The sequence below is a fragment of the Acartia tonsa genome, chromosome 1 (assembly GCF_053477335.1).
Source record: "Acartia tonsa isolate MP-2025a chromosome 1, ASM5347733v1, whole genome shotgun sequence".
In the NCBI taxonomy this organism is placed as follows: domain Eukaryota; kingdom Metazoa; phylum Arthropoda; class Copepoda; order Calanoida; family Acartiidae; genus Acartia; species Acartia tonsa.
The window spans coordinates 27,138,097-27,152,552 of NC_137260.1; the positions used below are offsets into that span (position 1 = coordinate 27,138,097).

The 14,456-nt window shown below is 31.9% G+C and overlaps 2 protein-coding genes across 6 annotated transcripts in view; both read right to left on the reverse strand.

Moving 5' to 3' along the window:
- ecd (ecdysoneless cell cycle regulator) lies at positions 1 to 5,992 on the reverse strand. Its single transcript, XM_080156986.1, has 8 exons — positions 5,898 to 5,992; positions 4,587 to 4,703; positions 3,365 to 3,452; positions 2,812 to 2,892; positions 2,446 to 2,635; positions 1,943 to 2,217; positions 1,376 to 1,548; positions 1 to 773 (listed from the first exon to the last, which is right to left on the reverse strand). The coding sequence occupies exons 1-8, from the start codon at positions 5,935 to 5,937 to the stop codon at positions 64 to 66; spliced, it is 1,674 nt and encodes a 557-aa protein (XP_080013112.1). The 5' UTR covers positions 5,938 to 5,992; the 3' UTR covers positions 1 to 63.
- The window catches only part of Pi3K21B (phosphatidylinositol 3-kinase regulatory subunit alpha), an 11,956-nt gene continuing 3,447 nt past the window's right edge, over positions 5,948 to 14,456 (reverse strand). The window contains exons 6-14 of one of the 5 annotated variants that reach the window (XR_013878515.1): positions 14,285 to 14,371; positions 13,773 to 13,890; positions 13,362 to 13,499; positions 12,955 to 13,116; positions 10,117 to 10,197; positions 9,631 to 9,752; positions 9,182 to 9,284; positions 8,579 to 8,893; positions 5,948 to 6,356 (exon numbers count right to left, since the gene is read on the reverse strand). Coding sequence is in view for 1 of the 5 variants with exons in the window: in XM_080157005.1 (XP_080013131.1) it covers positions 8,795 to 8,893; positions 9,182 to 9,284; positions 9,631 to 9,752; positions 10,117 to 10,197; positions 12,955 to 13,116; positions 13,362 to 13,499; positions 13,773 to 13,890; positions 14,285 to 14,371 (910 nt within the window). In the remaining 4 variants the exon portion in view is untranslated. Of the gene's footprint in view, positions 6,432 to 7,682; positions 8,894 to 9,181; positions 9,285 to 9,630; positions 9,753 to 10,116; positions 10,198 to 12,954; positions 13,117 to 13,361; positions 13,500 to 13,772; positions 13,891 to 14,284; positions 14,372 to 14,456 lie in introns of those variants that run through there. The other 4 variants (XR_013878511.1, XR_013878513.1, XR_013878514.1 and 1 more) reach the window with 4 other exon arrangements.

A 14,456-nucleotide genomic window follows, 5' to 3' on the forward strand; every position in this document is an offset into this window, starting at 1 on the left:
TTTCTGAAAACTAAAAATAATGATTTATCGCAGATAAAAAATACTTTACTAGGATGTAAAATTTCAAGAATCCTTTTTGACACCTGGGTTAACACCGATAGTATTTAGTATTGATGAAGTTGGACCCGAAAATCCAAATTCAGCTGAATAAGAGGCCAGCAGATTGGACAGTACGTTGCTATCAACCTGGAGGGGCTGATCCAAATCTGGCAGGTCAGATCTACCAGCAACACTACCACCTATCTCAGCATCAAGTCTTGACATGTAGTCAATTATCACAGGATCGTCATTTTCAATATCACTGTCTGAATCTGAATCACTGCTATCTACTTCACCATTCTCGTCTTTATGAGTGTCATCATTGTTACCGGTCTCACCTAACAACTTCTTCATAGAAGCAATCAGGTCATCAGCTTTAAAATTCATATCATCCCCCATGTGACTTTCAACACCCGTCATGTCTGACATCTTATTAAGAAATACATTTAAAGCTCCAGGAATTTTATCTTCACCACCCTGCGCCACCCCAAACCGGGCGGCCAGCATTTGGTCCAGGGATTCTGGCGTAACCTCCATCCAGGTTTCAGAATCTGGTTGGCCAGGTGGCGACAGCCATCCAAGTTCAGGAGTCTTTAACGAACCCTTCTCATATCCCTCGACATTGCTCATGATTTTGTCCAAGCGAGAATGATATACATTATCAGTTGAATTCTCAAAAAATTGTTTTGCTTGTTCTAGAAGTTCTTTGTATTTTCTTGATCCTTCCATTTCACCTGAAGAATAAGTGCATAAGAAAAAACTTGCGATAAAAATTGTGAAGTTGGCATAAAGAGTTTATTTCTGTAAAAATTGAAGCTTTATTTTTTGGAAATACATAATACCTACTGGAAGTTTATGAAATTCAAAGAAAAATTGAGCTTTATGCAAAAAGTTTAAAACATGTTCAGGGGTGTATATTCTGCATAAGATTCATTTTATTCCCCTGCTGCAAAATTTTAGATTTTTTCCTCTCATGGTTTTTTTTCCCAGCAAGGAAGGGTGAATAATGAAAAAAAATCAGAACTCTTTATTTTATTTACATTATCCCCCCTCCCACACATTTTAGTTTTTTCACCACGGAGGGAAGACAAATGGATAAAAACGTTTTCATTTCTCTTAATTTTTTATTTTTTTTCCCCCCAACAACATATTCTTATTTTTTTTGGTAAAAAAGTTTTACCCCCCCCCCCCCCCCCCCTAGCAGGGTCAATATTTTAGAATATAAACCCCTAATTAAATGTTTATAAAATTGAATAGGTAAGTTTTTAATTATTAGAATTTTGATCAGTTTTTTTATGACATTACAATTTAATCATTAATCAATAATTTCACGTACCTTGAAAATATCCAACACTTTGTAGTTTCTTAATGAAATGAGTTGAGGTTGTATCCGTGGCCTGTTGATCCCCTGGATTTCTGTACCTGGACGCCAGAATTTCTAGTCCAAGGCTGAGCTTGTAACCAAGTAATTCTTCTGGCTTAGATTCATCAATGGTCCATCCAGAACTCCTTAAGACAAAAAATAAATGTATCATAACATTAGATATTAAAATTCGAATTCTTGTACTAAATATAACTAACAAACAGGTTTAGCATTTGTAAAAAAAAGGTAACTTAAGTGTATATGCAACGTAAAAACATGCTTGTCATTTTTCTTACTAATTTTCTTTAGAAAACATTCTGCAACAGCAACTTTTCTAGTTACTAACAAAACAATAAAATGTTTTAACAATTTCGATTGACAAAATGTTTCCCTACATAGTTAGTTTTTTTGGCTAAGTCAAACAAACATTGACATGATCTAATACTTTTATTTTAAGATAACCTAATTAGAACTTAATTTTGCCCTAGCTAGTTATTACTAAAATACTAAACTTACCTATTACTAAAATACTAAACTTACCTATGTGGTCTGGCATCTGTACTACTTAGAATAGCATACAGACATCTTGGAAATGTCACAGAAAACAATTTTCTAGAATCTGGTCTAATTCTTGGCATATTCCTGCACTTTCTTAAATCCAAGTGGTCTTTGTCACGTAATGAATTGATCATGTCACACACAGATTGTTTGTCCATTGTTATACAAGCGGCTACAACGTCGGGAAGTAATACATTTGTGATGTGGTGATTTTCTTTCACTTTTTCTGGAAATCCACCAAGTCGCTCTGTGATACACTGTGAAGAAATAATAGTGAAAATGTAGGTACCTAACTATTAAAAAAATTAATTTTACAGTAGTAAATGTCAGGGGTGTATTTTCTGCAAATTTGACCCTGCTAAAGGGGGGAGGGGGCAAAAATATAAAAAAAAATGATATGGGGGGGGGGGGGGAATGTAAAAATTTTGCAGCAGGAGAAAAAATAAATCTTGTGCAGAATATACACCCGTGTAAAATATTCTTACTTTTTGTACTTCTGGCTTTGCCAAGGATAAATGCGGATATTTGTTCAAGAAGATGGCAAGATTTTCAGGTTCTGGTGCACCAACAGGATAGGGTGTCAGGTCTCCAGGTCCTGAACATGGAGCCACCAGGTGGACATCTCCATTGTACAGGTAGACACGCCCGTCAGCTAGATCTGGCTCTCCAGCCCATCTAGAAATTTTTAGATGTTAAATGATGAATATTGGCTATGTCTTACCAAATTAGCTTACTATAAATCATCCAAGATCATTTTAAGATTAAAATATTTAATATTGAACATTTTAAAACAGAAATATTAATAGAAGGATGTTTAATTTACTTTTAAAATATACTTAAACAATTCTCACTTTGGAAGGTATTCAGCCGCCTCAATGAGAAGTATTTCCCCATCTGAGTCAACCACTCTAGCTGCAACCGTATTCATTTTGCTAAAATGAAAAGATATAAATAATTTGAAAAGTAAATGGTAAAAATTATTTTTTTCTTTTCTGTATTGTCTAAATAAATATAGGTGCAAATTTTTAGGCAAACGAATGAGATAACTTATTTATTTATTCAGGGGTGTATATTCTGCAAATTTGAACCTGCTAAAAGGCGGGGTGGGGGAACACGTGGTTGGGGAAAAAAATGTAAAATCTAAAAGAACTGAAAGCATTTTTTCCCATTTTTCTCCCCTCTCTGGTAAAAAAAATTATAAGAATATGGGGGGGGGGGGGGTAATATGAATAAGATAAGGAGTTCTGAAAATATTTTCCATTTATCCCCTTCCTTGCTGGAAAAAAAACTAGGAGGGGAAAAATGAATCTTGTGCAGAATATAATTATACACCCCTGTATTTATTAGAAACAAGAATAATCTATAGTCTAATGTCCATCCCCCTCACTCAAAATACTAACTAACCTTGTAATATATTTAAGTAGTGCAACAACCATCCATTCATCATTGATACTATCTCCATATTCAACTTTACCGTGCAGATGCCAACCAACTTTAATAGTAAACAGGGATAAATGATATACAATAAGTGAACTAATGACTAATGAAGATTGTTTCATCTTGATTAAATGGATAACGAATTCGTGGATATAATGACAGAGGAATTTTTGTCCTCAATTTAGGTTGCTAATATAGTCCTAAGATATTAACCAATACGTTCCTCCTTGGTCTGTGGAGCGAATGGGGTCCGTTATATTAGCCAGTTGGGAGAAACATTTTATCAAGGTATGCGAGAATCTCTCCCAATATCCACACATTCTAAGTCTATTCTTGATTCAAATAGAACTCGTCTTATACTGAAGTTAACCATTATTGCCACAGTTATTTTTTTAAAGTTGCAAGATACTCTATTTGTAAACAGTAGGTAAGACATAAGACGATTTTTTCCAGAAAATATTTGAATCAAAACTGTAAAACAAACATCATAACCCCACCCCCTTCCCAAGAAAATCAAAACTAAATAAATTACATATCTGTTTATCCCTACTAAAACAAAACAAAAATTAAAAGTTTTCTTTTTGTAAAAGTTAATGAAAATAGAGAGTAAATAGATGAACTTCACGTACACACTTTCAGAATTATTTTGCATAAAGCCAAGGTGAAATGTTGTATGCAATTTAGTTGAAAAGTAGTAGTTTTTATTTCTTTAATTATCATTAGCTTTTGTAATCCTAGGTAGGTTATATAGAAAAAAAAAGAAAATATATAAAAAAAAATCTATTTTCTGCCAGTAAAAATAGGTAAAATATTAGTCTCATATTAAAATAAATAATAATAATAAAGTCTTCTTACAGCTTCGGAATCAAATATTTTTTATTGCTGGACTTAAAGTACACTTTTAACGTCTCTAGTATGACGCAGAGTGGCCCAGACTCGAAACTAACGTCCCCAACCACGATACATCACCAATTACGCTAATAACACGGGTTTAATATGTGTATTGCTGTTTAGTCTACCAGGAGTTATAACTTACTGATACAAGTTTTAATACTCAATGACAGATATTTATAAGAATTTTATTAGTATTTCGAACATGGCCTAATTATTTAATAGCTGCACAACTAAACGTTTACCACACTCACTAGTATGGCTAGGAAAAGAAAAAAGTTCAAGCAACAAGTATTACCTTTAGAACTAACCAGATTCAAATTGAATAGCTGTTGATGCCACAGGTATTTGGATACCGATTCATTGACCAGGCTCCATATATCTGCCAATACAGTCATACCATCCAGTCCTTCGACTAAAAATAATATAAATAACATCTAAGTTCAGATTATACCTAATACGTTGTCAAAATCCAATAATTATAAGTTCTAGGATGTTCTAATATGAAAATAGAAATTCAAGTTCCGATTTTGTACATTACAAATGAGTTATTCTTGATTTTTGCAAATGGTACTAAGTTGTACAAAATGATAAAATTGAAGACCCAAATACTATAACTTATAAAACCAGTATTTAACTTTTTTTTTGCACTTATATTTCATAATCGTGCGCACGTTCACACAATACTGGGTATCTAAATTCAAAGACGAAATGGAAAATTGAAATGGTTGATTATTATTCAGATCTCGTATTCAAGGTATATGGAATATTTTAATCTGTGGACAAATATACATTTAGATATATGTAGTAACCTGGAAAACCAAACGCGTCTGTAGGATTTACACTTAATATTATCTAGGGTTAGCAACCCGAATCCGAATTCCACTCAAATTTGGGTGGACCTTCACTACCAAGTGGAGATATCAGAAAATATGAAAAACGCAGCTTAGATCCTTCCCGGTATAATTTAATCCATTAATTTATTTTTTTAAAGCCTTTTAAATCCAAAATCAAGAATCCGTCAAAAAAAAGAATCCGGAATCCACGGTGAATCAGTTTTATTTTTGGACAGATTCTTCTAAGAATCCGAATCAACTCCAAAAATTAGACTGATTGCCAAACCTAATTTTATCTGATGAATAATGTTCTTATCAAAAGGGGACTATTATGCCGTAAATCTATATGCTGAAGGACTATTTTTGTAAAATTATGACTTGTTTATTTTATTAAGATCAAAAGAGTCAATTATAAAATGAACTTTGTTAAAAAAGAAAAAAGTTTCTTTTCAGTCCCATTTTGTACCATTCAGAGCAAATGCCATACATAATTTTTAGCGTTCAACTTGTGACAAGTGTTAAAACACCTCACTTTACGACTAAAAAACGCATAAATGCCCCCTTCCCCTCTTTGGCAAGGGCGTACACAAGAATATTAGTAAAATGATAAAATATTGAGATCCGATAAAAGAGCCAACTCACAGCTTAAACGAATTTTTTTATATCACGAAACCTTTCAGTATTACTATACCTTAGAAATCAGTGATTTATATCCTAGTATTCACAAATAACATAACCTTCAGATGCATTTATGAAATATTTTTCTACAATACCTGTAGGATAAATCCAATACTGAACCAAATCCAAATCCATTTTTATAAAATCTGCAAATATTATAAGCGGAGATAAAAACTTGATTCAATTTGCAACAAACTAAACTAATCTTCAAAGCGGAGCTTTTATTTAAAATAAACTTTATTCTCAAAATCGTTTCTTCTTTTCTTCAACGTTTTGGCTTTTTAATGCTATTAAAAAAAGCACATATAATTTATGAAATATTACAGACTTTTTTATACAATATCTAAACTTGATTTTACATACATAATTTAATTTGGATGACTATTTTGTTTTGAGAACTGATTTTTAGTCTTGAACTGGTTTTATCTATTTGGTAATATACATTATAATTCACCAGATATTTCAATTTTACATTAATCCATCAACAAATATTAATATATAGAGACTCAATTTCCCAAATACAATGTACTAGAAATAATACAAATTACATAAATCTTTTAATCATAGAAAAATATGTGTCAATTATGAAATCATGAGGAATTAAATAATATGACACACATCGGTTACGCCTGAAAAATAAAGTTAGGTATGTTTTGGCCAAATGTAGCGTAGCAATAACAAGCCGAAATATTTTCAGCAGAAAAAGTGTTTCAATATGCGGCTTTAATTTCTAATGTTAATTTGTAAAGGGGGGAGGCGGATGTGCCACTTTTTGAAACCAAAAGTAAAACGTGCATGATCTTAGCCCATAAAAGAGTTATAACTCTAAAATTCGCCACAGCAGTTGCTTTTGTGGAGAACAATATGGAAATGTGAAAAAACGGCGGCGGAAACGCCGCTCCCGCCGAAAACCGCCGAATTTTTTTACCTTTTTTCGCTAAATTAGATAATTCTCAAACATCTGAAATAAACTTTTTTCTCATAAAAATTTCCCTTATATTTTCAATCCTACAAGTGTCAAGTGAATATATAGCGAAATTTTTATGAAATAAAAGTTTATCTCAGATGATTGAAAATTGTCTATTATGGCGAGAAAAGGCAAAACATTCGGCAGGAAAGGCGGTTTTCGGCGGTTCCGCCGCCGTTTCTTCACAGTTCCATATTGTTCACCACTGAAGCAAATGCTGTTCAGAATTTAAGAGCTGTAACTCTTTTATGGGCTGAGATCATGCACGTTTTACTTTTGGTTTCAAAAAGTGGCACATCTACCTCCCCCCATATTTCTCTTTTACTTTTCTTGTCCTTGTATGAGTTGACGCGTAGTGACATGATCCTAGTTATAGATAAGCTGCACTGTTACAAAAACATTTAATTCAAAGACACAGGGTTACCACAGTTATAAGGCAAAAATACTATCTCAATGATGCGATCCCTTAACATAAATTAAATTTAGAATGTCATTGTTTTTCCAAACGTTTATTTTTATTTCCAGAAAGATTCATTGATTTGGTACAAAGGTGAATAAAAAGGGAGGGGAGATCTCGTAATCAAGGTATAAAGACAAATATAAATTTACCTTCATAAAAAATAAAAATAACACCTTATTGAAATCATTTTTAACATAATTTTTACCCTTAGAAATCGTCAGTTTTTTCAAGTTAAATATTGCATTAACGGCAACTAAGAAAATTAAGCACAGAGCTCTAGCTTACTGTGATGATTCTAATTGTCCCCCATACCTTAATTTAAGAGATCTATACAATAATGACTGCTCTGACTGGTGTCGAAAAAGCATGTATGAAGCAATAAGGATGGACAAACTAAAAGAATTTGTTTGAAAAATGAAGAATCATGCATCAAATTACGAGTGGATTTGTACACCTAATCAATGTTTCAATGTGGCTCCGAATTTCAATTTCCGTTAAGCCGTTAAGAAAAAAAACGTTTCTGGCATGGTTTATAGATATTATCCACGTAAACTAAAAACTTTTATTTTCGTGTCTGTAGATATTTTGATCTATAAAACAATACTAGAAATATATATTATGCATCAGATACAAATAAGTGATGCAAATTTTTAATATTACACCATTACAAAATTATTGCTTATAAGACTTTAGCCAACTATCTGAAGGCATCTCAGTTGATTTTTTAAAAACAAGAACTATTACGATCAATAGCAGCAGAGAATAAGTAAGTAAATCATGGACTAATATGGGCAATCTATAAATAACAATTTATGTGTAAGGTACGTTCAAACTAATAGCCCTAGTTGTAGATAATATAAACTTAGTTTTTTTTTGGTAAGTAGATAAACCAAAGAAAATTTCATTTTATTAACTGGACTACAACATAAAGATAACAAACTGACTGTTCATAAGACTCGAAGAGTAGATTCGCCACAAAAAAGTGTCACTTAGATTTGAATTGTAAAGGTCTTGTAAAGACCATCTCAAATAAATATCTGCAAATTTTGCTTTATAAACCTCCAATGCGAAAGACTGGTTTTTGTATAGCACTAAATTATCACTGGATTAGGTTTTATCAACGTTAAAGCATTAGTTGGGGTGCAAATAGGGGAAGTTCAATGCAGCAATTTTTCTCAACGAAAAAAAGTTATTTTGTATACTGTAACTTTCATCAATGCCACACAAAACTACACCCTTCATTGGATTGGAAGAAAATTGACCCAGTATCAAACAACCCATTGATCAAAATTATTTCCAGAAAGATGTGACCTCAAAAAAAGTCTCTAATCTAAATTTACCTACCCTACAATTGTTGCATAAATATACTTTAATATATGAATCATATCAATATATTGGAAGAAAATGTTATCATATCTTTTCTATTCTAAAACTAGCCTTATTTAAAATCGAAAATATTTATGGAAATATTCTATAGAAAATGAGAATATAAAACTGTTTTAAATATATGGAGCTGTGTTAAAACCATGGCGGTAGAAAAAATTGGGTAGGAGCAATATGTTATCTCAGAGCGAACTAGGAGCAATGTATCCTGCATCCTTCTGTTGCAAGGCCGGGCAGTTCAGGGGATAGATGAGGGTGGTCTTCAAGCAGGCGTTGTGCTCCTGTAATATTTGAATTTCTTATGTGTAATTATGAATAAACCAAAGATATTTAGATCTACAATAAATTAATTTGACCAAATGGTACCAAAATTTAAAAATCCAGGGAAAAGACAATTGACGATAAATTGATGTGATTCCTAATTATGATAAACAAAATTACCTATTTTATTTTAGTATATAAAACTTTTGGTGGGAAAGTTTGGACACTAAAGGTTTGTTTCACCCCATCACACACTTAAATAAACGCCTAAAATGTTTGAAGCCAACTAATAAGAGATCGTGTCCTACCTCTAGATTTGTGACAGTATAATGATAGACAAGACTGTCCAGATTTGGAAACAAATAGTTTGGATCTTGAATTGTGTCTGCAAATCCATATCCCAACTCAACCCTGAAAAAAGATTATGTATTTTAAGAGAATTAAAATTAAATATAGAAAGTCTAGATGAATAGACGAATAACTACTAATCAAATCATTAGTAACATTTTAGGAACAAACCGACCGTATTTTGTTAATGGATGGTCATTACTTTATATCCATGTAGGTCAACCATAAACAGTTAAATCATTTAGGATAAACCTCTGCTGGGTGAAATTAAGGTGTCCAAAATTCCATTGCATGTATTTATGAATTTATTCATATACAAATACCTATAATAGAAAATTTTTGTCTGCTAGAAATTCTCTTTTGAATTTCTTTGGGACATAATACTTCTTATAAATACTATAAAGCTTACTTATCAATAAGACAATGATCCACAAGCCCACTCGAGTGAACAATGGACAGAGCATACTGACCATTGCTGGACTGCCGAATTAGGAAGGTCCCGTCGGGTTTACCCCGTAAAAGCTCAAGTGCCTAAAATGAAAAAGTATTAAAAAATAAACTTAAGCAATTCTTTATAGGGAGGACATACATTCTGGAAACAAAAAGAGTGGGGTAGGTTTCTGGTAGAATCCGTAAAGGTGTGTGTTTTAAAATAAAAGGCTTAAAAATAGTAATTGAACGATGATATTCACTAAATATGTGTATTTCTTATTGAAAAGAACTATAGACAAAAGCTATAAAAAAGTTCCTAGAATCAACATATTCCTAAACAGAAAAAAACTTATCCTAAATGTATTTTATACTTACTTGTTTTATAAAATAATAAAGTTGGGATGAATCGGTGATTGCTAAGATTAACATCTGATAATCATATCGAAATATTGAAATTACTCACCCTAACTCTATCACAGTCGGGAAGGAACCAATATTTTCTATCATACTGAGATGGAGGTAATGTGTGCTGATATCTTACTTCCTATAATATTTATATAATAATAATATTTCTATCATACTGAGATGGAGGTAATGTGTTCTGATATCTTACTTCCTATAATATTTATATAATAATAATATTTCTATCATACTGAGATGGAGGTAATGTGTGCTGATATCTTACTTCCTATAATATTTATATAATAATAATATTTCTATCATACTGAGATGGAGGTAATGTGTTCTGATATCTTACTTCCTATAATATTTATAAAATAATAATAATATTTCTATCATACTGAGATGGAAGTAATGTGTGTTGATATCTTACTTCCTATAATATTTATACAATAATAATATTACTATCATACTGAGATGGAGGTAATGTGTGCTGATATCTTACTTCCTATAATATTTATACAATAATAATATTACTATCATACTGAGATGGAGGTAATGTGTGCTGAAATCTTACTTCCTATAATATTTATATAATAATAATATTTCTATCATACTGAGATGGAGGTAATGTGTGCTGATATCTTACTTCCTATTTTCCTTATAATAAAGTAACAGGATGTTTGTGTGTCTGTGTGTCTGTGTGTCTGTGTGTCTGTATGTTTGTATGTTTGTATGTTTGTATGTTTGTATGTTTGTATGTTTGTATGTTTGTATGTTTGTATGTTTGTATGTTTGTATGTTTGTATGTTTGTATGTTTGTATGTTTGTATGTTTGTATGTTTGTATGTTTGTATGTTTGTATGTTTGTATGTTTGTATGTTTGTATGTTTGTATGTTTGTATGTTTGTATGTTTGTATGTTTGTATGTTTGTATGTTTGTATGTTTGTATGTTTGTATGTTTGTATGTTTGTATGTTTGTATGTTTGTATGTTTGTATGTTTGTATGTTTGTATGTTTGTATGTTTGTATGTTTGTATGTTTGTATGTTTGTATGTTTGTATGTTTGTATGTTTGTATGTTTGTATGTTTGTATGTTTGTATGTTTGTATGTTTGTATGTTTGTATGTTTGTATGTTTGTATGTTTGTATGTTTGTATGTTTGTATGTTTGTATGTTTGTATGTTTGTATGTTTGTATGTTTGTATGTTTGTATGTTTGTATGTTTGTATGTTTGTATGTTTGTATGTTTGTATGTTTGTATGTTTGTATGTTTGTATGTTTGTATGTATGTTTGTATGTATGTTTGTATGTATGTTTGTATGTATGTTTGTATGTTTGTATGTTTGTATGTTTGTATGTTTGTATGTTTGTATGTTTGTATGTTTGTATGTTTGTATGTTTGTATGTTTGTATGTTTGTATGTTTGTATGTTTGTATGTTTGTATGTTTGTATGTTTGTATGTTTGTATGTTTGTATGTTTGTATGTTTGTATGTTTGTATGTTTGTATGTTTGTATGTTTGTATGTTTGTATGTTTGTATGTTTGTATGTTTGTATGTTTGTATGTTTGTATGTTTGTATGTTTGTATGTTTGTATGTTTGTATGTTTGTATGTTTGTATGTTTGTATGTTTGTATGTTTGTATGTTTGTATGTTTGTATGTTTGTATGTTTGTATGTTTGTATGTTTGTATGTTTGTACCGAAGGATCTCGCTAACCGCTGAACCTATCGGGTTCTCCTTAACAGGGTAGCTTCTCATAGGTCCCGGGAATGTTTATATTTATTTTCTTGGGGGGTGGGACACCCCCAACCCCCCTAAAAAATAAAAAAATCCCCCCCACAAAAATTTTTTTTTTTAAATTTTTTTAACTAAAATTAAAAATGAGAGGGGGGGGCGGAAACCCCCCCCCCCAAAAAAAAAAATTTTTTTGCCCCCCCCCCCAAAAAAAATTTTTTTTTACTTTTTCTTTTAAAATCTAAAATAAGAAATTGAATTATTAAATTCGACTCTCTCCTCAAGTGCCCCTGGAGGCCTCTAGGGGCGTAGCCGCTAGTAATATTTATATAATAATAATATTACTATCATACTGAGATGGAGGTAATGTGTTCCGATATCTTACTTCCTATAATATTTATATATTAATAATAATATTTCTATCATACTGAGATGGAGGTAATGTGTGCTGATATCTTACTTCCTATAATATTTATATAATAATAATATTACTATCATACTGAGATGGAGGTAATGTGTTCCGATATCTTACTTCCTATAATATTTATATAATAATAATAATATTTCTATCATACTGAGATGAAGGTAATGTGTCGAATTTAATAACCCAATTTCTTATTTTAGATTTTAAAAGAAAAAGTAAAAAAAAAATTTGGGGAGGTTAGGGGTGTCCCACCCCCCAAGAAAAAAGTTATAAACCTTCCCGGGACCTATAAGAAGCTACCCTGTTAAGGAGAACCCGATCGGTTCAGCGGTTAGCGAGATCCTTCGGTACAAACATACAGACAAACACACAGATACACAGACAAACAAACATCCTGTTACTTTATTATAAGGATAATATTCAAAAAAAAGTGTAAGGTAATGTCTTGCTGTATATTTAGGGTACAATAATGAAGGGTAAAAGAATTTTTTTATTCCCCACAAAATTATATTTCGAATTGACGTACTAAATTGATAGCTTTAAATAGTAAACTATTTCACTAGCGTAAACTTTACTTTGTCTATTTCTTAATCAGAGTATATTCTCTTAGTTCCCTGGAAGGTTTTAACTATTTTGGGGGAGGGTAAAACCACCTATAGGGACGTAGAATTGAATAATACAGATATTCAAAAATCAGTGCCCAATCACTAAAGAATTGTTTTGAAAAGGTTGTCGTACCTGATCTTGTGAAAACTTGATAAAAATGTCTTGAATGTCCTCTTGCCTCATACCATTTGCCAACAGCCATGCCTGGTGGTTCTCTCTGTCTTTGTACAGGTTAATAATCTCTGGCTTCAGCGAGTTCATGTCCCGGTCTAGCTTTCGGTTTTGTTGGTTTACCTAGAACGACATGCGCAATTATTAGCGTGGTAGTAAAATATAGCAAGCAACAAAAATTAGTCTTATATTTTACAATAGGGCAAATTCTGGTTAGTAGAAGCAATGTTTAAGGTGTATCTTTCCATCCATTGTTAGCCATAACAATTTTACAAAGCCATCACCAGGGCAAGGTTCTTATATTCTACAATCATACAGCAAATCCTCAATTTAATCACTGATTAAACATAATGAAAACAATATTATACCTCTTTAAGTTCATGAGCCAGATGTTCTTGCTGTTGATGCAACCTTGCCAGTCTGCTCATCAAGATGGACAGGTTCTTTTCCAGACGAGGCTTCTCGTGGGGGAAGGCCTGGTCCTGGAAGGTCTTCTGAAGGTTTACCTGGAACACAATGATTAATGAGAGACTGACATTTTTTTCTCCAGATGGGCAGCAAAGCATTAATAAGATAACATAGCTACTTAATTGATCTTTTCCATTTTTTCTCTCTTTGGAGTAAAAATGAAGGGGAATATGATTATTTTGCAGCAGAGGGAAAAAATTAATTATGTGCAGAATATACACACCTGTCCAAAGCCTAACCAATATCAAAAGATCTAACACTACTCTAATAAAGCAAATAATTTTGTTGTACTATACGCGAATGAATAATACCTGGTCCTCAAACAGCCTGATTGCCTCATTGAAAGAGTCGAGGGCCAAGCGTTTGTTTTGCATCTCCCCAGTGGCATTTTGATATCTCTCGTAACACATATCATACTGACGCGACTTGTCCTGATTAATTTAAACAATCAAAATAAAAATTTTATTTTACTGGGTTAAAAATATTACTTAATATCCTAGAATCTATACGCACACATGCTTTGGTTGGTGTCGCTGAATCCATTCCATAATCTGCCACGATTAGCTTTATGAAAAATGTACTTTTATAAAGTAATTCAGATTTTCATGTACTATGATTAAGTGATGCTCACAGCTGGCTAAATTAAAGATACCCCCATCCACCCCCTTTACCCAGTCCCCTCAACTCCAAGTGGATATACTGATGTAAATGAGGTAAATTACCCTGTCAATATATCCATGTATAACCTATACCCATTTTTAGCTTCGACTTTACTTTTATATTAGTCATGTCTTAATTATAAATTAATTTGATGTGTTTGTTTTCCTGATATTTCTGGTTAATCTCTTTCAGCTTTGTAATGACTTGTTCGATAGTTGTTACGCCCCCAACATCAACTTCTTCCTTGTATCTAAATATAGAGAATTGTCAATGCTTTCCATTTTAGAGAATTTTAAAATCTATTTGCTGCTCGATTTTGCAGTTATACTCATATT